The 26655-nt window shown below is 42.4% G+C and overlaps 1 protein-coding gene across 1 annotated transcript in view; it reads right to left on the bottom strand.

Moving 5' to 3' along the window:
* Window positions 1-26655, bottom strand: part of LOC145411056 (peptidyl-prolyl cis-trans isomerase FKBP4-like) — a 243087-nt gene that overhangs the window by 29253 nt on the left and 187179 nt on the right. Inside the window, exon 10 of the mRNA XM_080281129.1 lies at window positions 986-1174. Within this exon, the coding sequence (XP_080137255.1) occupies window positions 986-1174 (189 nt within the window). The remainder of the gene's footprint in view (window positions 1-985; window positions 1175-26655) is intronic.

The raw sequence follows: 26655 nt of genomic DNA, 5'->3' as shown, positions 1-26655 counted from the left end.
GGCCACAAACAAATCGCCTCTACGTCGTCCTGTCCCGCGCCATTTCACTGCCCTGCTCCCAACTCACACCCCCCTCTCTCATATACCTCTCCACCCCATCCTTCCATCTCATCCTCGGCCTCCCCGTCCCTCTACCCCCCCTCCACCTCACTCACATACACTCTCTTCGTCAGTCTTTCATCCTCCATCCTCTCCACATGGCCAAACCACCTCAGTGTGTTCCTCATAATACTTCCTATCACATCCACAACCACACCACAACGCTTCTTTATATCCTCATTCGAAAATATTCTAGCAAAATTGCAATTAATATTTTCAATGTTGTACCCAGACACGGAATAACTTTTGAACGATTGTTGCAGCGATTTAATACATAATGAGAATTTGTTTAACAAGGCCGTACCACATGTACCATACATTAATACTGTATAATATAGTGTACCATGACTTTTTATCAGGAAAACACTTCGGGGTTTGTTTTTTCTATGTTCATAAAGTTATACGCTATAAATATAGCATTTTTCGAGGGGTTATACCATTGTGGAGGGGCTGTGGGGGTAATCTGGCATTATCCAAAAAATGCATTATCCAACATGGCTTTAGCTGAATTATGGCAGGTTATTTGAATATTGCTATACTGTAATAAGTAGGACATGGCAATCATTCTAGACAGGGAATTACCCTGGTACTGACAATCAGACAACAGCATGTAGCTTTAAGACTTTCACCAGATCAAAGCAACTGCAAGAAGGTGGTGTTGGCTATGTATAAGTCTAAAAACTTCTCTGACAAACAGCTAGTACAAGTACTGTAAATAACTCTTTGTTTCATTGGTAAGACTTATTCAGGAGGGCCATTACCTATAATTCATAAAATAAAAAAATGGATAGAATACCTGTATGTAACAGCCCTAAAGGACCTAAAAGATCAAGACTGCATATAATAATTTTTAAAAAAGCAAAAGGAAATACAAAAATTGACTTACTGCTTTGTCTTGTCTGGCAAATTTTTCAAACATTCCACCATAGATCTTCTTCTCTTTCAGCTTTTCCGCCTTGATTCGTGCATTGCACAGCTGCAGTTGATGCTTGGCTGCATTATTGTTTTCCTCTATGTTTAAGCAAGCTTGAAAATCCGTTCTAGCCAATTCATTTTCACCCAAATTCATATAAGCCTGTTGAAAAAAAATATATATATAATTAAAAATATACAGTATATATCAATCCTTGGTGTTGTAATGAGGAGAGGTAGACTGAGATGGTTTGGGCATGTGGAAAGGATGGGGAATGACAAATGGGTGCGCAAAGTGAAAAGTGTTAAAGCTGAGGGTGGGATTGCGAAAGGCAGACCAAAAAAGATGTGGGATGAAGTCACAGAGAGTGACCTCAGGGATAAGGGACTGAACAGGAAGGTAGCCAGAGATCAAACAACATGGAGAGCCGCCAGTAGGTGACCTAGGCCGACACATGCATGCATGTTGGAACCTTTATAAATGAATGAACCAGATCCATCCATCATCCAATTTTGTGGTGCCCCATTAGGAGCACAGGGGCCCAGGGGTAGGCTATTCACTCCCCAAATTTATGACAAGATGGCCCTGATTATCACACCCATACAATGTACAGGTAATATACCTATGTAGTCCTCTATTTGATCTACCAGGAGACCTTCATTTATCTAGCATGATGCCTCCACACTATCTAACATTCTGCCTCTGAACTGGCTAAATGAAACTTACTTTTCATGAATAAAAAAGTTAAATAAATCTCACTGAGCAACTGCTTAGTGATTAAATATGAATCATCACCTTAACCACCTATCCACTTACATGAGGTGGAAGGGATTCAGAAACAGCAACAGATTATTACAAGATCAAGAGAACTATCAACAGAGCTCCCAATAAATGCAGGCCACACATCCCTCTGCTCATTACTTAAAGTCTTCAAAAATTTCTGCTCCACCTGACAGGTCAAACAGTTCAGACAAAACTGTGCATAATCACCTGTACGACACACCCATTCTCAAAAAAAAAAAAAAAAAAAAAAAAAAAAAAAAAAAAAAACCCCCCCGGGGGGGGGGGGGGGGGAACAATCCCTGTCCTGTAGAGCTCCAGTATATAATTCATTCACTTTTGTCCTTTGTGGACAGTCAGAAGTAGCCCTTCCCTATGATGATGATAAACAAAGGAGGGGGGGGGGTCTGTACAAAGAGTGACACATGTGAAAGATGAAGTGTTGTAATAACTAAGACTGTGTATCTATCTATCTATCTATCTATTGCCAGACGCCTCAATCCCGTTTGAGGTGGCCACAAACAAATCACCTCCAAGTCGCCCTGTCCCCCGCCATTTCACTACCCTGCTCCCAACTCACACCCCCCTCTCTCATATACCTCTCCACCCCATCCCTCCATCTCATCCTCAGCCTCCCCCTCCCTCTTTCCCCCTCCACCTCACTCACATACACTCTCTTCGTCAGTCTTTCACCCTCCATCCTCTCCACATGGCCAAACCACCTCAGTGTGTTCCTCATAATGCTTCCTATCACATCCACATCCACACCACAACACTCCTTTATATCCTCATTCGTCAGCCTGTCTCTCCATGTGACTCCACAGGCTCTTCTTAAATAACTCATTTCCACTGCTCTCACTCTTGACTTGTGTCCTTCCAACAACGTCCAAGCTTCACTTCCATACGTTAGAGTTAGTATCACAATACTGTCATGTAGTAACTTTCTCACTTCCATGCTCACTTCCCTGTTTCTTAGCACTGCTTTCAAAGAACCAGCAACCTTTCTTCCCTGCTGTACCCTTTCAAGCACTTCACCCTCCAAACCTCCATCCTTACTCATCACACTACCCAAGTACTTAAACGTACTCACATTTTCCAATTCCTCACCATCCAACCTCGCTGTACATTCACTGACTTCACCTCTCTCAAAGACCATCACTTTACTCTTCCCTACATTCACCTTTAGATTCCGTTTATTACACACTCTCCCAAACTCATCCACCAAGCCTTGCAGCTCCCCTTCGTCTTCACTCAACAACACAGTATCATCTGCAAACAACAGTACAGGGAGTTTCGAAACAATATCCCCTCTCACCAGGGCCACTCCAACATCCACTACCCTACCTTGTACCTCGTTTATTACCCCATCCATGTACAGATTGAACAACCATGGAGACATGACACATCCATGTTTCAACCCAACTTTCAAAGAGAAAAATTCACTTAGTTCACCATCCACATGCACTGCAGCCTTCGCACCATCGTACATACTCTTCACAGCATTCAACAACTTCCCATCTACTCCATATATTCTTAACACTTTCCACAATCCTTGTCTATCCACCCTGTCATATGCTTTCTCCAAATCCATGAAAGCCGCATACAATTTCTTTCCCTTCTCTAGAAACTTTTCCACTAAAGATCTAAGAATGAATATCTGATCTAAACAACCTCTTCCTTTCCTAAAGCCTCCCTGTTCTTCTCCAACTAATTTCTCTGTTCTTTCTCTAATTCTGTCAATAAGTATCCTACCATACACTTTTCCTATTATACTAAGAAGACAAATGCCCCTATGATTACCACTCACTTCTTTTTCCCCTTTTCCTTTGTACAAGGGAATAATTATACCTGACTTCCAATCCTCTGGGACTCTACCTTCCTCCCAGGCCAATCTGCACAGCTTCCACATCCATTCTACTACTATCTCTCCCCCATGTTTCAGCATTTCACCACAGACTCCATCAATTCCTGGGGCTTTCCCCAATTTAACTTTCTTCATTGCTTCCACAACTTCTATCCTACTGATTTCTTCCTGTCTTCTCACCTCCCTCCTTCTCCCAGCCATTCCCCAGCCACTTATACTCGCATTACTTCCATCCCCTATGTTCAACAATTCCTTAAAGTGTTCTCTCCATCTGCTCACTTTTTCTCCCTTCTCCACTAGTAATCTACCATTTTTATCTTTCACTCCCCTGCTAACCTCACTTCCACCCTGTCTTACTCTTTTCACCTCTTTCCAGAACATTTTCTTATAGTCCCTCCACTTTACACTCAAATTCCTTCCAAATTCCTCATCTACTCTCTTCTTACTCTCTCTTACTAATCTTTTCACCTCTCTCTTTCTTTCTACATATAGCTCTCTCTTCCGCCTCTCAACTTCTTCCACGCCCCTATTTCTCATCCATTCATTGTATGCATTCTTCTTTTGTGCCACAGCCTGTCTCACCTCTTCAGTCCACCATGCTGTTCCTTGCACCCCCCTCTGTCTTCTCTTCCTTCCACACACCACATCACATGCTGCACATATTTCTTCTGTAAATATCCTACACACACCTTCCACATCTCCCATCTGCTCCAATTCATATTTGCCCAATCGTTCCTCCACTTCTCTGTTATACTCTGCCTTTTTCTCATCCTCTTGTAACCTTTCCACTCTCCTTGCAACTACTCCTTCCTCTCGTCTTTCCCTTCTTCTATTCCTCCATCTTACTTGAATCCTAATTCTGGCCACCATCAAGTAGTGGTCAGAAAGTCCACTCCCCCAACCTCTATAAGCTCTTGCATCCATTACACATCTTCGCATCCTTTCATACTCACACACATAATCAATCATTGCCTTCCTTTCATTCAGTTCACCACCCACCCTTCTCATCACTCGCCATGTATACCTGTGGATCATTTTATGCCTGAAGAGGGTATTGGCTATCACCAACCCCCTCTCAGCACAAATGTCCACTAACGCACTCCCATTCTCATCTATCTCAGCAGGCACACCCCACTCACCAACTATTCCATCCACCTTCACATTCCCAACTTTACCATTCATATCACCGATCATTAACACTCTCTCATTCCTTCCAAACTTTTCCATGCACACTTCTACATTTGTCCAGAACTCTTCTCTCACTCTTCTAGCACTATCTTGCGTTGGCGCATACACACACACAATTGCCCACATTTGTTTTCCAACTTTCTCAAATTGTTGTATGCTGATGATGCAGTACTGCTTGCACGTACCAGACAAGAACCTGGTAGGCTAGTGCAGAGTTTTGCTGATGTCTGTAAGTGTCATTCATTGAGAGTAAATGTAGAAAACAGTAAAGTGATGGTTACTGAGAGAGAAGGTGACTCCCAGTGCAATGTAACGGTGAATGGAGAGAGACTGGAATTGGTGAGAGAGTTCAAATACCTGGGTACAGTGATAGAAACGAGAGGAAAATGTGCAAAAAAAAGTTGAAAGTAGAGTGACACAAGGAAGAAAAGTAGCTGGTGCAATGAAGGCCTTGATAAGAAACAGAGGCTTGAGTGTTGCTGCTGCACGAGGCTTACATGAAGGAGTGTTAGTGTCAACTTTAACATATGGATATGAGACTATGGTGTGGCATGAAAATGAAAAGTCAAGAGTAAGAGCAGTGGAGATGGGACTGCTGAGGAATGTATGTGGAGTACAGAGGATGGATAAGATACGAAATAATGTGATTCGTGAAAGATGCGAAGTGAGGAAGTCGGTGGACACCAGAATTGATGAGAGTGTACTGAGATGGTATGGTCATGTGGAGAGAATGGATAACAATAGAGTGGTGAAGAAGGTATATCTGAGCAAATTCGAAGGAGGGAGGGGGCAAGGTCGGCCAAGAAGGTGGAGAGATATGGTGGATGAATGTGTGAGGAAGAGAGGTTTGGAAGTCGGTGAGGCTAGGGAATTGACAGGAGATCGAGCTGGCTGGATGAATTTTGTGAGATGTGCATGATCAGGGATTTTTGGCACCCCTTTTTAACGTGGCAGCGACTGGATCGACTCTGCCAGATACGATATGTGACGCTACAGAACATGGTGAATGTTTTTGGCATATCCGATAGAGCCAGGATTCCGGGGGCTTGAATGACGAGTGAATGGAAGCGTGGCCCATTGGACTGGGCAATTTTGGGCTGTCTGGACATTGTTACTCCTCACCCTGCCCTTGGGTGGGAAAGGAGGTCCGGATGATGATGATGACGATGATGATGATATATATATATATATATATATACATACTGTACATATATATATATACAGGTAAGCCCTTAATTCACGCGAGGGTTACGTTCCCAGATCCTTCGCGTATGTGGTAAATTCGTGTATATGTTCTGCCCTTGTGTGCACATAATTACACATGTCTACTAAGTATATTACATCTGAATAATACTCTTTATGCACTACATACACCTATAAACTAGCATAAAGTATGAAAAACTACAAAAATGTAAGAAATTTAACATTGAAACCTGACAAGCACAGGCGTAGGTGGAGACACTTCAGCAGTCTGGTGCACAAGCCCTCACTGCCTCTCATTATCTCATACTTGTATGCTACATTCTGTCTTCTTTATTGTCCAAACAGTTGACTCATTCACCCCAAACATACGGTTCCGAGCCAGTTCACAGGCGTAGGTGGAGACACTTCAGCACAGTCTGTTGCACTAGTCCTCACTGCCTCTCGTATGCTACGTTCTGCCTTCTTTATTGTAAGAACAGTTGACTCACCCCAAACACACGGTTCCAAGACAATTCACCACAAAGTCAATTCACCATCAAAACATGGATGATTTCCTGTCATTCTATAAATATACTTATTATTGATTAATTAATACTTTAAAAACTAATTCTCTGGGGGATTTTATAACTCATATAAGTAAAAAACTAGTGTACTGTACTTGCTAAATAAACTGGTATGTAAATAAATGACGGGGTATCGTCCTGACGGAGAACTGTCGCCGACATTCCTCCCTTAAGTTTGTCCCATACTTTAACTTTCTCTGTCAGCAACATCACTTTACTAGTCCGTTTTGGTGTGTTACCACATGCATCACTAGCACTACCTTAAGCCCCATGTTGGCAGACAAGGCAAGCAATCACTGGAAGGCAGAAAAATAAGCCACAAATAACGATTTGCGAGTCACGCATGGTTTGACCGTCGGATTCAAACTGACCGTGTGGTGTGTGGTAGACCGACCTCCCACACACACACACACACACACACACACACACACACACACACACACACACACACACACACACATGCACATACATATATGTACGCACATGGGCAGCAGGTAGGCATTTTTATATTTTATTTATTTCTCTTGCATATTAAGATTATTTATTTGAATACTATAATTTTGTTTTAATTCTATTTATCTATCTATCTATTGCCAGACGCCTCAATCCCGTTTGGGGTGGCCACAAACAAATCGCCTCCAAGTCGCCCTGTCCCTCGCCATCTCACTGCCCTGCTCCCAACTCACCCCCCCCTCTCTCATATACCTCTCCACCCCATCCCTCCATCTCATCCTTGGCCTCCCCCTCCCTCTTCCCCCCTCCACCTCACTCACATACACTCTCTTCGTCAGTCTTTCACCCTCCATCCTCTCCACATGGCCAAACCACCTCAGTGTGTTCCTCATAACGCTTCCTATCACATCCACATCCACACCACAACACTCCTTTATATCCTCATTCGTCAGCCTGTCTCTCCATGTGACTCCACAGGCTCCTCTTGAATAACTCATTTCCACTGCTCTCACTCTTGACTTGTGTCCTTCCAACAACGTCCAAGCTTCACTTCCGTACGTTAGAGTTAGTATCACAATAGTCATGTAGTAAATTTTTCATTTCCATGCTCACTTCCCTGTTTCTTAGCACTGCTTTCAAAGAACCAGCAACCTTTCTTCCCTGCTGTACCTTTACACGCACTTCACCCTCCAAACCTCCATCCTTACTCATCACACTACCCAAGTACTTAAACGTACTCACATTTTCCAATTCCTCATCATCCAACCTCGCTGTACATTCACTGACTTCACCTCTCTCAAAGACCATCACCTTACTCTTCCCTACATTCACCTTTAGATTCCGTTTCTTACACACTCTCCCAAACTCATCCACCAAGCCTTGCAGCTCCCCTTAGTCTTCACTCAACAACACAGTATCATCTGCAAACAGCAGTACAGAGAGTTTCCAAACACTATCCTTTCTCACCACGGCCACTCCAACATCCACTACCCTACCTTGTACCTCTTTTATTACCCCATCCATGTACAGATTTAACAACCATGGAGACATGACACATCCCTGTTTCAACCCAACTTTCAAAGAGAAAAATTCACTTAGTTCACCATCCACACGCACTGCAGCCTTCGCACCATCGTACATACTCTTCACAGCATTCAACAACTTCCCATCTACTCCATATATTCTTAACACTTTACACAATCCTTGTTTTAATTATTGTGCGAAAAATTCATGGATAACCGAAATCGCGTGAAAAAAGTTCGCGTGAATTAAGGGCTTACCTGTATATATTGTATATATATATATATATATATATATATATACTGTATATATCATCATCATCATCCGATCCTATATTGTCCCATGAGGAGCGTAGGAGCCCAGGGCTAGGCAAGTTGGTCCTGACATAAGATGAGAGAGACCAGCCTCACCCATCCCTGTATTACGTGAGCAATAAACCCCAACCACCCCTTGGATATAAGCCTTCAGCGGCTCAATGTGACTGGAGCACCATAATTACCCACTAAACCACCAGGCGCCAAAATTTGGTTTATATCGTTACCACCCAACATAATGTGTATATATATATATATATACAGGTAAGCCCTTAATTCACGCGAGGGTTACGTTCCCAGACCCTTCGAATATGTGGTAAATTCGCGTATATGTTCTGCCCTTGTGTGCACATAATTATGCATGTCTACTAAGTATATTACATCTGAATAATACTGTTTATGCACTACATACACCCTATAAACTAGCATAAAGTATGAAAAACAACAAAAATGTAAGAAATTTAACACTGAAACCTGACAAGCACAGGCGTAGGTGGAGACACTTCAACAGTCTGGTGCACAAGCCCTCACTCCTCCCATATGCTACATTCTGCCTTCTTTATTGTCCAAACAGTTGACTCATTCACCCCAAACATACGGTTCCGAGCCAGTTCACAGGCGTAGGTGGAGACACTTCAGCACAGTCTGGTACACTAGCCCTCACTGCCTCCCGTATGCTACGTTCTGCCTTCTTTATTGTAAGAACAGTTGACTCACCCCAAACACACAGTTCCAAGACAATTCACCAAGAAGTCAATTCACCATCAAAACATGGACGATTCCTGTCATTCTATAAATATACTTATTATTAATTAATTAATACTTTAGTAACTAATTTTCAGGGGGGTTTTATAACTCATATAAGTAAAAAACTAGTGTACTGTACTTGCTAAATAAACTGGTATGTAAATAAACGACGGGGAATCGTCCTGACGGAGAATTGTCGCCAACATTCCTCCATTAAGTTTGTCCAACACTTCAACTTTCTCTGTCAGCAACATCACATTACTAGTCCGTTTTGCTGTGTTACCACATGCATCACTAGCACTACGCTTAGGCCCCATGTTGGCAGACAAGGCAAGCAATCACTGGAAGGCAGAAAAATAAGCCACAAATAACGATTCGCAAGTCACGCATATTTCGACCGTTGGATTCAAACTGACTGTGTGGTGCGTGGTAGACCGACCTCCCACACACACACACACACACACACACACATATGTATGCACACGGGCAGCAGGTAGGCATTTTTATATTTTATTTATATCTATTGTACATTAAAATTATTTATTTGAATACTATAATTTTATATTTTAATTATTGTATGAAAAACTCGTGGATAACCGAAATCGCATGAAAAAAGTTCGCGTGAATTAAGGGCTTACCTGTATATATATATATATATGAGAGAGGGGGGTGTGAGTTGGGAGCAGGGCAGTGAAATGGCAGGGGACAGGGCGACTTGGAGGCAATTTGTTTGTGGCCACCCCAAACGGGATTGAGGCGTCTGGCAATAGATATAGATATATATATATATATACACACACATAAATGGAGCCTCTGTGGTACAGTAGTAAAGTGTGCGTTTTCGTATACTGAAGAACGAGGGTTTGCGCCTCACCAGAGTAATAAACTTTGGGAGCGTTCTTCTGGCCACATACTGCTTGGCAGACATCAGGGGAGATGTGGTTGAACCAGTGTCACATACTATAAAGTATGCTTGCACCCAGTCGGCTTGCGCAGGCCGATTACACTTGGTTCACAGACTACACACACATCCAGAGCCACTCCAACACTACAATTACGCTTACAATCACTTCTCACCCAACATACAATCTCTACTAGACAGCCTAAGCCACTTGGTAGAGATACATTGGCTGTATCATTCCCACTTCGGTTGGGATAGGCCGGTCCTGCAGTGGACACACAAATGGCTGATGATGATGATGATGATGATGATATATTACAATATATATATATATATATATATATATATATATATATATATATATATATATCCATCCATCATCCAATCCTACATTGCCCCATGAGGGGCATAGGAGCCTGGGGCTAGGCAGTTGGTCCTGACATTTAAGATAAGAGTGAAATATATATATATATATATATATATATATATAAATCCTCATTCATCCGGACGTGCAGTATCCGGACCTGTTCATTGTCCAGATACTGGAACTTGGTTCTATTAAACCACTGTCTGAATTTACTTGTTATTTTCCAGAGGTAAAAGCCCCAGAGAACTACGGCTGGCTAGCCAACATGATCAAACATTCAATATTGTGGTCAATGGGCTCGAGCCATGAATAGGAAATAGGCCATAACCCACGACCTGAGCTAAAATGTCTGTCTGCTCCCGCAATGAATGGCCAAAGTTGTGCACTGGTCCGATCACTCCCACCAAGCCTTCAGCACCCAAGCAATACTGACTGTAACCCACAATCTCACAAGCAGTGTCAAAACATCCATACACATCCCCACCGAATGTCCAAAGCTGCGCAGCCACCAGGATAAGTCTTTCCCAACTGCCATTAGTGTCTAACACAGACCACAAGCCACGAATACATGTTCCATGACAGCAGCCGTCCATCTCTCTACCGAACATCCAAAGTCGCTTGGTCATAGGGAGTTGTATATACGAACGGCCACCATGCGTCTAACACAGACCACAAGCCACGAGTAAATGTATGGTAAAAGCACCCGTCCACCACGAGGCAGAAGGGTTAAAATCCTGCCCACAGCCTCACTTCTCCCCCCCCCCCTCCCATCCCATCTCCATACCCTCATGCTCCCCAGTTTGCCTGGCTCCCCCCTCACTCCCTCCCCTCCTTCATGTTGAAAGCACTGACCCGTGACTTCTTAAAAGTTTTTGGCGATTTATTTGAATACTATTGGCCGTATCAAAATGCCACGACATCCACGAGAAAGCTCATGAAATTTTACATCTAGATATATGCTTAACTCTTGCAAGGTGTGGGCAAAATTTTGCACTAGGACAGTGAGTAATTGTATGAAGGCAAGTTTACTCTTGAACACCATTTATTCTCTCTGCAATTTTTTATTTTACTCATCAGTTTCACCAGCAAACATGATGGTATACCATTTATATCAATATAACCAATTTCCAGTGATACATTTGGCCTTGGATTTTTTTTTTTTGGGGGGGAGGGGGGGGACAAGCAGCTATAACTCAAAGATAACTGATTTTCCAACTGTCTTCAGTTTTTGTTGTTGTTCTTGTTGTTTATACGTTGTTTTCTTGGTGTTTAGCATTAATATGGAGAGTCCTATGTGCATTTTGATGTCTCAACATGGCAGAATGGCCAGAAAACTTGCCAAAATTTGGAGGGGTACTGAATATATAGGCAGATTTTATTTATTTTTTTATTTATTTTTTGCATGGTTTTCTTGGTGTTTAGCATTACTTTGGATAATCCTATGTGTGCTTTGATGTCTAAATATGGCCAATTGACCTGAAAACAGTGCCAAAATTAGGATGGATACTGTACACACAGTAGTGTGCAGGTTGGGTACTTCTCGGTTTTCAATGTTTTTTTTGCATGGTTTTCCTGGTGTTTAAAATTTTTTGGATATTCCTGTGTGTTTTGATGTTGAAATATGGCAGAATGACCAGAAAATACTGCCAAAATCAGGAGGGGTATTGTACATACTAGTGTATAGCTGGGGTGATTTTTTTTTTTTTTTTTTTTTTTTTTTTTTGGTGTTAAAAATTATTCTTGATATTCCTAAGCGTGTTTTGATATCTACATATGCCTGAATGACTGGAAAACACTGCCAAAGTATGCAAAGGCACTGTACAAATAGATTGGGCATAGGTTGGAGGTTGGGTATTGGTAGGGTCAGGGTACAATAGGGAGGGATATTGTTCATTATCTGGACATTGCCAATTCCTGGACATACCTTTGGCTCTATTACGTTGGATAATGGAAGGACTATTGTATGTATGTATGCTTATATATATATATACTGTGTATATATATATATATATATATATATATATATATATATATATAGTAATCCCTCAAATATCCGGACGTAATAGAGCCAAAGGCATGTCCGGGTAGTGGCAAACTCTAGATAATGAACACTATTCCCATACCACACCCAGACCCTACCTATACCCACCTCCAACCTATACCTAACCTACTTGTACAGTACCTACGCTTAATTTGGCAGTGTACTCCAGTCATTCAGGCATACTTAGACATCAACACACACAGGAATATCCAAAGTAATGGTAAATGCCAAGAAAACCAAGCAGAAAAAACAATGAAAACCAAAAAACACTCTACATAAACACTAATGTATGTACTGTACAGCTGCCAGCACTCCCGCGTGTTACAGGGGCACAAGGGTTTGAAGAGATGTGGCACCACTGTGATTATTTACTTTGAAACAGTTCACGTGAGTTAAGCGGAGTAACCTCGATACAGTTTCGTTAAGGAAGGATGTCTGTTGTGTGTAAGCTCCATTTCGCAAGACTGACATTTCAACCCAATATATTTGTATAATTTACATTGTTCTACTCAAGGATAATAATCGCCTTTATATGACGTACTATGACTGTCCACAGTTTTGAGGTGAACTGACTTGTATGGGAGAGGAGGGAGGGTGTTCCCCAACTCCGCCAGGGGTAAGAGGGAGGATCCCCCACATGGAGTCAGAGAGAGAGAGGGGGGGTGGGGGAGATGCTGTAAGCTTCGCACAAGACCCTATGAGATGAGACCACATCTGCTTCATTGCCCTCAATACAGAAACTCAGCAATTCTGAACAATCATAAAATAATAAGTAACTTCATGAACTAAATGTATGCGAGGAATAAATCATGATAAAAAGGGAAAATACATGTTTCAGTCTATGTATTAAGGAAATATTATGCTGTATAATCATAAACTGTAGGTGAAACATCCCCATGACTTGAGAAGACACTGATTCAGACTGAGATTGGATGGCAGCCTTCATAGATCAAGGTCAACCCACTCTAGCAGCGTTAATCTTATCTTTATTATGATTATAACATCTTAGGTTACTCCCTCTGGGGGTAGGGGGGTTTTTCAAGAATACTCCCCCAGTATCCCTGCTTGTCGTAAAAGGTGACTAAAAGGGTTGGCGGAGGGTTAGTGCCCCTCCCCGGAAAACTACTAAAACTACTAACTAAAAGGACAAACAATAAGCCTCGGACAAGGATTGACCAAAAGATGACGACCAAGGACTGGACAAAGGACATGGTTATCAAAACTTGGAAAGTAAGGGGAGCGAATGATGAGGTGAAAGAGAGAGAGATTGTCAAGGTGCTTCAATGGGGTACATATGTAGGAGTAAGTGAGAATGAAAGGGCAAAACAAGGAGTATGTATAGTTGTGAGTAAAAGATGGAAGAAGAGCATAAGAGAGTAAGGATCAGTTGGGTCAAGGATTGTGTGGGTAAGACCGAAAATTGGAATACAAATGTGGGCGATTGTGTGTGTGTATGCACAAACGCAAGATCGTGCAAGCAGAGTGAGAGAAGAGTTCTGGACAAATGTGGAAGTGTGTATGGAAAAGTTTGGAAGGAATGTGAGAGTGTTTTTGATCAGTGATATGAATAGTAAAGCAGGGAATGTGATGGTGGATGGAATAGTTGGTGAGTGGGGTGTGCCTGCTGAGACATATGAGAATGGCAGTGCGTTAGTGGACATTTGTGCTGGGAGGGGGTTGGTGATAGCCAATACCCTTTTCAGGCACAAGATGATCCACAGGTATACATGGCGAATGATAAGGGTGGGTGGTGAACTGACTGAAAGGAAGGCAATGACTGATTATGTGTGTGTGGATGAAAGGATGCGAAAATGTGTAATGGATGCAAGAGCTTATAGACGCTGGGGGAGTGGACTTTCTGACCACTATTGGTGGTGGCCAGAATCAAGGTCCAATTAGGATGGAGAAATAGAAGGAGGGAGGGACGGGAAGAAGGAGTATGTGTAAGGAGAGTGGAAAGGTTACAAGAGGATGAGAAAAAGGCAGAGTATAAGAGAGAAGTGGAGGAACGATTGGGCAAAGTATGAATTGGAGCAGATGGGGGATAAGGAAGGTGTGTGCAGGATATTTACAGAAGAAATATGTGCAGCATGTGTTGTGGTGTGTGGGATGAAGAGAAGATGGAGGGGTGTGCAAGGAACAGCGTGGTGGAATGAAAAGGTGAGACAGGCTGTGGCACAAAAGAAGAAAGCATACAATGAATGGATGAGAAATAGGGGCGTGGAAAAAGTTGAGAGGCGGAAGAGAGAGTTATATGCAGAAAGAAAGAAAGAGAGGTGAAAAGATTAGTAAGAGGGAGTAAGAAGAGAGCGGATGTGGAATTTGGAAGGAACTTGAGTGTAAAGTGGAGAGACTGTAAGAAAATGTTCAGGATGGAAGTGAAGTTAGCAGGGGAGTGAAAGATAAAAATGGTAGATTAGCAGTGGAGATGGGAGAAAAAGTGAGCAGATGGAGAGAACACTTTAAGGAATTGTCGAACATAGAAGATGGAAGTAATGCGAGTATAAGTGGCTAGGGAATGGCTGGGAGCAGGAGGGAGGTGAGAAGACAGGAAGAAATCAGTAGGAGAGAAGTTGTGGAAGCAATGAAGAAAGATAATTGGGGAAAGCCCCAGGAATTGATGGAGTGTGTGGTGAAATGCTGAAGTATGGGGGAGAGATAGTAGTAGAATGGATGTGGAAAATGTGCAGATTGGCCTGGGAGGAAGGTAGAGTCCCGGAGAATTGGAAGTCAGGTATAATTATTTTCTTGTACAAAGAAAAAGGGGAAAAAGAAGTGTGTGGTAATCATAGGGGCATCTGTCTTCTTAGTATAATAGGAGAAGTGAATGGTAGGATACTTATTGACAGAGTTAAAGAAAGAACAGAGGAATTAGTTGGAGATGAACAGGGAGATTTTAGGAAGGGAAGAGGTTGTGTAGATCAGATTTTCATTCTTAGATCTTTTGTGGAAAAGTTTCTAGAGAAGGGAAAGAAGTTGTATGCAACTACCCCCCTGGGGGTAGGGGGGTTTCAAGAATTCTCCCCCAGTATCCCTGCTTGTCGTACGAGGCGACTAAAAGGGTTGGTGGTGGGTTAGTGCCCCACCCTGTAAAAAGAACTAACTAAAAAAGCAAATAAAGCGCCTCGGACCCGGATGGACCATACGTTGACGACTAAGGAACGGACAAAGGACATTCTGAGGGTGGGAACATGGAATGTGAGAGGAGTGAATGATGAAGTGAAAGAGAGAGAGATTGTCCAGGTGCTTGAGGATGCAAAAGTGGATATATGTGGATTGACTGAAACTAAATGGAAAGGTGAAAGGATGAGAGAATGGGAATACGGTGTAGGTATATGTGCGGGAGTCAGTGAGAATGAGAGGGCAAGAGAGGGAGTATGTCTGATGTTAAGCAAGAAGTGGAAGGAGAATATAAGAGAGTATGGAACAGTGGGTGCAAGGATTGTATGGGTGAGGATGAAAGTAGGTATACAAGCATGGGCGATTGTAGGTGTGTATGCTCCAACAGAGGATCGAGTGGCAAGAGTGAAAGATGAGTTTTGGGCGAGAGTAGAAGCATGTATGGACAAGTTTGAGAGGAGCGAGAGAGTGCTGTTGATTGGAGACATGAATGGCAAAGTTGGGAATGTACAAGTGGATGGAGTAGTTGGTCAGTGGGGTGTCCCAGCTGAAGTAGATGGGAATGGTAGTGCTTTGGTGGACATCTGTGCTGGTAAGGGGTTGGCAATAGCCAACACCTACTTTCGTCATAAGATGATCCACCGGTATACAAGGAGAGTAATGAGGAGGATGGATGGTGAACTTGTTGATCGAAAGGCAATGATAGACTATGTGTGTGTGGATGAGCGAATGAGAAGACAAGTGTTGGATGCAAGGGTGTGGAGAGGGTGGGGGAATGGAGTCTCGGACCATCACTTAGTGATGGCCAAGGTAGAAATGCAAAGAAAGTGGTTGAGGAGACGAAGGGGAAGACAGGAGGAAGCAGCTCCTGTGAGAAGAGTGGAGAAATTGCAAGATAGTGAGAAAAGGACAGAGTATAAGAGCATAGTGGAAGAAAGACTGGGAAGTTATGAGCTAGAGCAGATGGAAGGGGTGGAAGACGTATGTAAGATATTCACGGAAGAGATAAGCGCAGCGTGTGAGACGGTTTGTGGAGTGAGGAGGAGATGCAAGGGTGTGCAAGGGACAGCATGGTGGAATGATGAGGTGAAACGAGCTTTGGAACAAAAGAAGAAGGCATATGGTGAATGGTTGGCGAGTAGAGGTAGGGGAGACGATGAGAGAGAGAAGGGAGAGGTATATGTGAGCAGGAGAAGGGAGGTTAAGAGACTGGTGAAGGAGAGTAAGAAGAAAGTGGATGAAGAGTTTGGGAGGAATCTGAGTGTGAAATGGAGGGAGAGTAAGAAATTGTTTTGGAAGGAGGTAAAGAAAGTAAGGCAGTGTGAAAGGGGAAATTGTAGGGGAGTGAAAGATAGGAATAATAGATTGTTGGTGGAGAAGAGAGAGAAATTGAGAAGATGGAAGGAGCACTTTGAGAATTTGTTGAATGTAGAGAGTGAGAGCAGTGTGAGTATAAGTGGTTGGGGAATGGCTGGGAGAAGAAGAGATGAGAGGAGGGAGGAAGAGATCAGTAGGTCGGAAGTAGTGGAAGCGATGAAGAAGATTAAGATGGGAAAGGCCCCAGGAATTGATGGAGTGTGTGGTGAAATGCTTAGGTATGGGGGTGAGATTGTTGTGGAGTGGATATGGAAGTTGTGTAGATTGGCTTGGGAAGAGGGAAGGGTTCCAGAGGACTGGAAATCAGGTATAATTGTTCCTCTGTACAAAGGAAAAGGGGAGAGAGAAGTATGTGGTAACCATAGGGGTATTTGCCTTCTTAGTGTGACTGGTAAAATATATGGTAGAATACTCATTGATAGGGTTAGGCATATGACAGAGGAGCTAGTGGGAGAAGAACAAGGGGGATTTAGGAAGGGAAAAGGGTGTGTAGATCAGATATTTGTTCTAAGATGTTTAGTGGAGAAGTATCTAGAGAAGGGAAGGAAAGTGTATGCTGCCTTCATGGACTTGGAGAAAGCTTATGACAGAATAGATAGGCAAGGTATGTGGAAGGTATTAAGAATATATGGAGTGGAGGGGAAATGGTTGAGTGCTGTGAAGAGTATGTACGAGGGAGCTAGGGCTACGGTGCGAGTGGATGGTGAGCTGAGTGAGTTCTTTGATCTCAATGTGGGACTGAAACAGGGGTGTCTGATGTCTCCATGGCTGTTTAATATATATATGGATGGGGTTGTAAAGGAGGTGCAAGGTAGGGCAGTGGATGTGGGGGTGGCCCTAATGAATGAGGGTGAGATTTGGAAGCTTCCGGTGTTGCTGTTTGCTGATGATACAGTATTGTTGAGTGAAGATGAATGGGAGTTGCAAGGTTTGGTGAATGAATTTGGGACAGTGTGTAGGAGGAGGAAGCTGAAAGTTAATGTAAACAAAAGTAAAGTTATGGTGTTTGAGAGGAATGAAGTCACAGAGTGTGCAGTGAGGTTGGATGGTGAGGATATGGAGAATGTGAGTGCATTCAAGTACTTGGGTAGTGTGATGAGTAAGGATGGAACTTTGGGGGATGAAGTACGTGAAAGGGTACAGCAGGGAAGAAAGGTTGTTGGTACACTGAAAGCAGTGATGAGAAATAGGGAGGTGAGTATGGAAGTTAAGAAGTCACTGCATGATGGTATTGTGATCCCTACCCTGACGTATGGAAGCAAGGCGTGGACCTTGCAAGAGGGGAACAAGTCAAGAGTGAGAGCAGTGGAAATGAGTTACTTGAGAGGAGCATGTGGAGTGACGTGGAGGGACAGGTTGACGAATGAAGAAGTGAAGGAACATTGTGGGGTAGATGTGGATGTGGTTGAAAAGATTAGGAGAAATACACTGAGGTGGTTTGGACATGTGGAGAGAATGGAGAATGAAAGACTGACTAAGAGGGTGTATGTAGGTGAGGTGGAGGGAGGGAGAGGGAGGGGTAGACCAAGGATGAGGTGGAGGGATGGAGTTGAGAGGTATATGAGGGAGGGGGGGGTGAGTTGGGGGGAGGGGAGTCAAATGGTGGGTGACAGAGTGACTTGGAGGCGTTTTGTCTGCGGCCACCCTTTGCGGGATTAGGGCGTCGGGCTATAGACAGATAGATAGATATGACAGGGTGGGTAGACAAGGACTGTGGAAAGTGTTAAGAATATATGGAGTAGATGGGAAGTTGCTGAATGCTGTGAAGAGTATGTATGATGGTGCGAAGGCTGCAGTGCATGTGGATGGTGAACTAAGTGAATTTTTCTCTTTGAAGGTTGGGTTGAAACAGGGATGTGTCATGTCTCCATGGTTGTTCAATCTGTACATGGATGGGGTAATAAAAGAGGTACAAGGTAGGGTAGTGGATGTTGGAGTGGCCCTGGTGAGAGAGGGTAGTGTTTGGAAACTCCCTGTAGTGTTGTTTGCAGATGATACTGTGTTGTTGAGTGAAGACGAAGGGGAGCTGCAAGGCTTGGCGGATGAGTTTGGAAGAGTGTGTAAGAAACGGAATCTAAAGGTGAATGTAGGGAAGAGTAAAGTGATGGTCTTTGAGAGAGGTGAAGTCAGTGAATGTACAGCGAGGTTGGATGGTAAGGAATTGGAAAATGTGAGTACGTTTAAGTACTTGGGTAGTGTGATGAGTAAGGATGGAGGTTTGGAGGGTGAAGTGCTTGAAAGGGTACAGCAAGGAAGAAAGGTTGCTGGTTCCTTGAAAGCAGTGATAAGAAGCAGGGAAGTGAGCATGGAAGTGAAAAAGTTACTACATGACAGAATTGTGATACCAACTTGAACGTATGGAAGTGAAGCTTGGACATTGCTGGAAGGACACAAGTCAAGAGTGAGAGCAGTGGAAATGAGTTATTTAAGAGGAGCCTATGGAGTCACATGGAGAGACAGGCTGACAAATGAGAATATAAAGGAGCGTTGTGGTGTGGATGTGGATGTGATAGGAAGCGTTAGGAGGAATACACTGAGGTGGTTTGGCCATGTGGAGAGGATGGAGGGTGAAAGACTGACGAAGAGAGTATACGTGAGTGAGGTGGAGGGGGGGAAGAGGGAGGGGGAGGCCGAGGATGAGATGGAGGGATGGGATGGAGAGGTGTATGAGAGAAGGAGGTGTGAGTTGGGAGCGGGGCAGTGAAATGGCAGGGGACAGGGCGACGTGGAGGCGATTTGTTTGTGGCCACCCCGAAAGGGATTGAGGCATCTGGCAATAGATAGATAGATAGATAGGCTAAAAGACTAAATAACATGGTGATCCTAGCATTAACACCTACACTGAGACAAAAATTGATAATGGAGTTAATTTGCTTAATAACTAACAAAGGAATTTGATACACCAAATGAATGTGGTTTAGTAAAATATATATATATATATATATATATATATCAAATGTGAGTGTGAGAGAGAGAGAGAGAGCGAGAGAGAGAGATTCACTCTTTGCCTATATCCTTATTAGCCAAAAACTGATAGTGTGATTCAACTTGTTAATATTGTTTCGGCTAAATTTTCGAACCATGTTCCCACCACCATCACCACCACCACCTCTCATTCCATGACAAGCTTAGTTTCTGGCAGACTGTAAGGCAAAATTGGATATAGCTTCCTCACCGACAAGGTGAAGAAACTTGGGTTAAATCATGATTGGCTGCCCAACCTTCTTAAGTGTGATTGGGTGCAGAACTAACAAGATGAATATGACTGGATGGTTTCTGTATCCAGCTACTGTGCAGTCAGGAATAGTTAGCATAGAGGACTGTAAAAAAAATATTCGAGTTTGTCCCGTCTTCCTGTGAAAGTTAAAATGGATTTCATTCAATAAACAAATCGATTTGACAGAAGAAATGAATTGGACTAATGTAGCGTCTGAAACACTGCTATAGCCAAGACCTTCAGCCAAATCTTGACACCTTTTACTATATAAAATTGAAAACATTTTACTCAGTATTATTTATAAACAATTAATACTGTGTCACATTAATGCATAGTCCCATATGGACGTTACAGACTACCAGAAACTATGTTTGTCATGGGATGAGAGGTGGTGGTGGTAGTGATGGTGATGGGAGCATGGTTCGAATATTTAGCCTAAACAATCTTAACTACAGTAGAACCTCTCTCATTCGGACTATATGGGGGGAAGGGTTGTCCAAATTAGCAGATTGTCCGGACCATCAGGGTAATCTCCAGTTCATACCAAACTCTTTCTACATATGGTATGTTTGTTAATTATTAACATATGTGGCATATGTCAACCCTACATAACTGCAAAAGATGAAAGGATACCGGTTCTAAAATAAAAAAACTAATCATGTACGATAGTTTTGTATTGCATAATTTACAGGTAAGGCCATGACAAGAAACTAGCCTACATTTTAAATTGTAGTAAGTGACTAAGGGCCGTGTGGGCAAAAAAATAAATTAATTAATTAACTGTAATATTTGGAATAAAAATAAACCTTATGTAGGCAAAAAATACATTGTCATCTTTGGCATATTGATAACACCCATATGGGCAAGAAGCTAATGTCTGATGTACAAGTAAAGCACATTTAAGTACAAAAAATAACCTGCAGTAATTACTAAACACTGCAGAATATTCTGACCCATTTTTTGTAAGCAAACTCCTCCTTTTAACACCTTTATTCATTACAGAAGCTACACTTGCATTAAGGGGCATGGTAAGGAGGATTAACTTTTGAAATACAGTGTAACAACATAAATGGTTGGTGAACTAGTTGATGGAACGAATGCTAGCGTGTGTTTAAACAGGCGCCCATGTTGCGACCTAGCGTGATCCGAGACTAAACGAATGACGATCACTTTCCGTGCCGAAACTGAAAATGACTTTAGAATTACTTTCAACATATTTTTGGAACTTATTATTTTTGGAACTTATTATTTTTAAATTTTGTCCGGATTAACAGAAATCCGGATTAAAGGGGTCCGGACCAAAGAGGTTCTACTGTAGCTGAATCACACTATCAGTTTTTGGCTACCAGCGATATAGGCAAAGAGTGAATCTCTCTCTCTCTCTCTCTCTCTCTCTCTCTCTCTCTCTCTCTCTCTCTCTCACACACACACACACACTCACATTTGAAATATAAATATATATATATATATATATATATATATATATATATACTTAACCACATTCATTTGGTGTCTCAAATTCCTTCGTTAGTTATTAAGCAATTTAACTCCATTATCAACTCTTGTCTCAATGTAGGTGTTAATGCTAGGATCACCATGTTATTTAGTCTTTTAGCCTAAGATGTTATAATCATTATAAGGATAAGATTAACATTGCTAGAGTGGGTTGACCTTGATCTATGAAGGCTGCCATCCAGTCTCAGTCTGGACCATTGTCTTCTCAAGTCATGGGCATGGTTTCACCTACAGTTTATGATTATACAGCATAGTATTTCCTTAATACATAGACTGAAACATATAGTTTTCACTTTTTTTCATGATTTATTCATCACATAAACATAGTTCATGAAGTTACTCATCTTTTTAAGATTGTTCAGTATTGCTGCGTTTCCGTATTGAGAGTAATGAAGCAGATGTGGTCTCGTCTCACCATGTCATGTGCGAAGTTTATAGCACTCCCCCCCCTCTCTCTCCAACTCCATATGGGGGATCCTCCCTCTTACCCCAGGTGGGGTTGGGGTCACCCTCCCTCCCCTCCCATACAAGTCAGTTCACCTCAAATCTGTGGACAGTCATAGTACGGCATATAAAGGCGATTATTATCCTTAGGTAGAGCAATGTAAATTATACAAATACAGGATATCGGGATGAAATGTCAATCTTGCGAAATGGAGCTTACACACAACAAACACCCTTCCTTAACGAAACTGTATTGAGGTTACTCTGCTTCAATCACGTAGACTGTTTCGAAGTAAATAATCACAGTGGTGCCACATCTCTTCAAACCCTCGTGCCCCTGTAGCACGCGGGAGTGCTGGCAGCTGTAGAGCACCCCTCCTTTTTTTGGCAGTGTTTTCCAGTCATTCAGACACATTTTAACATCAAAATATACAAAGGATTATCCAAATTAGTTTTCAATGCCATTACAACCATTTAAAAAAAAAAAAAAAAAAAAAAAAAAAAAAAAAAAAAAACGCTGAAAACGAAACAACACCCTACCAATACGCCACCGCATGTACTGTACCCCTTCTAATTTTGGCACTATTTCAAGTCAATCTGCCATATTTTGACATCAAAACACACACAGGAATATCCAAATTAATGATAAACACCAATAAAACCATGAAAAAAAAATAAATAAATAAAAATGACAACCAAAAAACACCCTACCTATAAACCACTGTACATACAGTACCCCTCCTAATTTTGGCATTGTTTTCAGGTCAATCTGCCATATTTAGACATCAAAACACACATAGGAATATACAAATTAATGAACACCAAAAAAAAAAAAAAAAAAAAAAAAAAAAACACTCTCTACCTACACACCACTGTATGTAGAGTATCCCTCCTACTTTTGGAATTGTTTTCAGGTCAATCTGCCATATTTTGATATCAAAATACATCTAGGAATATCCAAAGTAATGTTAAACACCAAGAAAATCATGAAAAAGAACACTGAAAACCAAAAACCACCCGACTTATACACTACTGTATGTACAGTATCCTTCCTAATTTTGGCAGTTTTCCAGTAATTTTGCCATACTGAGACAACAAATCACAAATAGGATTATCTATATTAATGCTTAACATCAAAAAAGTTTGCATAAACAACAAAAATCTGCAAAAAACTAACGACAGTTTGAAAATCTGTTGTCTGTGACGAGTGATTACTTCCGGGCTCAAAATAATTCCATGGCCAAATATGCCACCAGAAATTGGTTATATCGGTATAAATGGTATACCACCATCTTTGCTGGTGTTTATACTATTAGATAAGCTTATAAAAACAAATAAAACTGACAATTAAAAGGAGAGAAATATAGGAAGAATAAAGTGTTCAGGGGTGAAACTTACCTTCATATAAATTCCCACCATCCTAGTGCAAAATTTTGCCAGCACTTTCCAAAAGTTAAGAGGAAGGAGTAGTTGCAAGGAGAGTGGAAAGGTTACAAGAGGATGAGAAAAAGGCAGAGTATAAGAAAGAAGTGGAGGAATGATTGGGCAAATATGAATTGGAGCAGATGGGGGACGTGGAAGGTGTGTGCAGGATATTTACAGAAGAAATATGTGCAGCATGTGATGTGTCTGGGAGGAAGAGAAGACAGAGGGGGGTGCAAGGATCAGCATGGTGGACTGAAGAGGTGAGACAGGCTGTGGCACAAAAGAAGAAAGCATACAATGAATAGATGAGAAATAGGGGCGTGGAAGAAGTTGAGAGGCGGAAGAGAGAGTTATATGTAGAAAGAAAGAGAGAGGTGAAAAGATTAGTAAGAGAGAGTATGAAGAGAGTGGATGAGGAATTTGGAAGGAATTTGAGTATAAAGTGGAGGGACTGTAAGAAAATGTTCTGGAAAGAGGTGAAAAGAGTAAGACAGGGTGGAAGTGAAGTTAGCAGAGGAGTTCGTTCGTTTTGTTTCGTTTTTAAAGGCTCCAACATGCTTGCATGTGTCGGCCTTGGTCACCTAATGGCGGCTCTCCACGCTGCACGATCCATTGCAGCCTCCCTGTTCAGTCCCTTAACCCTAATGTCACACTTAATAACCTCGTCCCATGTCTTTCTCGGTCTACCCCTCATAACCCCACCCCCAATATTAACACTTCTCACCTTCCTCACCCAATTATCATCCCCCATCCTCTCCACATGTCCAAACCATCTCAATCTACCTCTCCTCATCACAACACCAATACACTCCAGTCCCATCCTACCTCTCAACTCTTCCATCGTGAACCCAGCCCCTCCAGGCCTTGGACGCAGGGATGCACTGCACATCCAACTTATCATTGTCATTTCTGTACATCTGAGCCGGCGAATATCCTCCTCCTTCACTGCCCAGGTCTCACTGCCATACAGCATTACACTCCTAACACATGCTGCATACAAAGACCCCTTAGCACGTAGGGAGAGCCCTCTCAATGTCAGGAGAGGCAAGAGCTCCCTGAACTTCTTCCAACCACTTCTCACCCTAGCCACAGAGCTAGCTCCAGCCCCACCTCCAGCACACAACATGTCTCCCAAATAACAAAACTCTTCCACACATTCAAGAGATTCACCAGCAAGTTCAATCCTTTCACATCTGACAATCTCCACCTGCTCACCCCGGCACGCCATACACATAAAATCAGCATTATCTCACAGTCTACCTCTGATACCACTACATCTCTTATGCACCCATTTATCACACACACCGCACAAGATGGAATTACTTCCCACGCCCTTGTGGCAAACTGCACATGGCCACTCTCCCTCGTCTTTGACAGTATCGCCACCAACCCTAGATATCATCACTTTTGTTTTATCTGCATTTACCCTTAAACCCTTTTGCCCCATACCATCTCTCCACTTCCTAAACCTTCCCTCCGCCTCCCGTTCATTCTCTGCAATCAACACCAAATCATCAGCATACAACAACTCCCACGGGAGTCCGTTTATAAAGTCACGTGAAAGGGCTTCAAGTACCATGATAAACAACATGGGACTCAAGACTGACCCCTGATGCACACCAACATTCACGGAAAACTCATCACTCAAATCTCCATTCACTCTTACCTGGGTGTGAGCACCCACATACATGGCCATAACCACCCTAACCAGCCACTCCTCCAAGCCAAGCTTTCTCATTGCCCACTTCACCACCTCTCTAGGGACTCTGTCAAAGGCCTTTTCCAAATCAACAAAAACAAAATAAAAATCCCTTCTCCTACCAATATATTTTTCCTGAAGCTGTCGAACAATGAATATGGCAGCTTCAGGAAAAATATATTCGTAGGAGAAGGAGTGAAAGATAAACATGGTAGATTACTAGTGGAGAAGGGAGAAAAAGTGGGCAGATGGAGAGAACACTTTAAGGAATTGTTGAACATAGAGGATGGAAGTAATGCGAGTATAAGTGGCTGGGGAACGGCTGGGAGAAGGAGGGAGGTGAGAAGACAGGAAGAAATCAGTAGGAGAGAAGTTGTGGAAGCAATGAAGAAAGTTAGATTGGGGAAAGCCCCAGGAATTGATGGAGTGTGTGGTGAAATGCTGAAGCATGGGGGAGAGATAGTAGTAGAATGGATGTGGAAGATGTGCAGATTGGCCTGGGAGGAAGGTAGAGTCCCAGAGTATTGGAAGTCAGGTATAATTATTCCCTTCTACAAAGGAAAAGGGGAAAAAGAAGCGTGTGGTAATCATAGGGGCATTTGTCTTCTTAGTCTATCTATCCATCTATCTATTGCCAGACGCCATAATCCCGTAACGGGTGGCCATTTGACTTTGAGTTAGTTGTTTTACTGGGAGGGGCACTAACCCTCCACCAACCAACTTGTTGACACGTAGAGAACACGCATGGTTTGGTTATATGGTTACCACCCAGCGTTGTAAATGGTTTCCTGGCTTACAGGAAACCATTTGACTTGTCACTCAATGTAAAGCCACCTGTAAAGGAAAGAAAAGCAATAAGAAGTGACAGGAAAGATGGGAGAAATACGAAGAGAGGAGGGCAGGCACAGAAAAAGAATGATAAAGGCTAAGGAAGGAGTAGGCAGCACTACATCAAGTAAGTGGATGCTGGTCGCCTAATAGGAAAAGTGTATGGTAGGATACTTATTGACAGAGTTAGAGAAAGAACAGAGGAATTAGTTGGAGAAGAACAGGGAGGCTTTAGGAAGGGAAGAGGTTGTGTAGATCAGATATTCATTCTTAGATCTTTTGTGGAAAAGTTTCTAGAGAAGGGAAAGAAGTTGTATGCGGCTTTCATGGATTTGGAGAAAGCATATGACAGGGTGGATAGACAAGGATTGTGGAAAGTGTTAAGAATATATGGAGTAGATGGGAAGTTGTTGAATGCTGTGAAGAGTATGTACGATGGTGCGAAGGCTGCAGTGCGTGTGGATGGTGAACTAAGTGAATTTTTCTCTTTGAAAGTTGGGTTGAAACAGGGATGTGTCATGTCTCCATGGTTGTTCAATCTGTACATGGATGGGGTAATAAACGAGGTACAAGGTAG

The sequence above is a fragment of the Coenobita brevimanus genome, chromosome 87, assembly GCF_032717465.1.
Source record: "Coenobita brevimanus isolate Jiangsu-jjx chromosome 87, ASM3271746v2, whole genome shotgun sequence".
NCBI lineage: Eukaryota > Metazoa > Arthropoda > Malacostraca > Decapoda > Coenobitidae > Coenobita > Coenobita brevimanus.
Note: the sequence above shows the minus strand (reverse complement) of the source record. Positions and strands in the feature narration are given on the sequence as shown.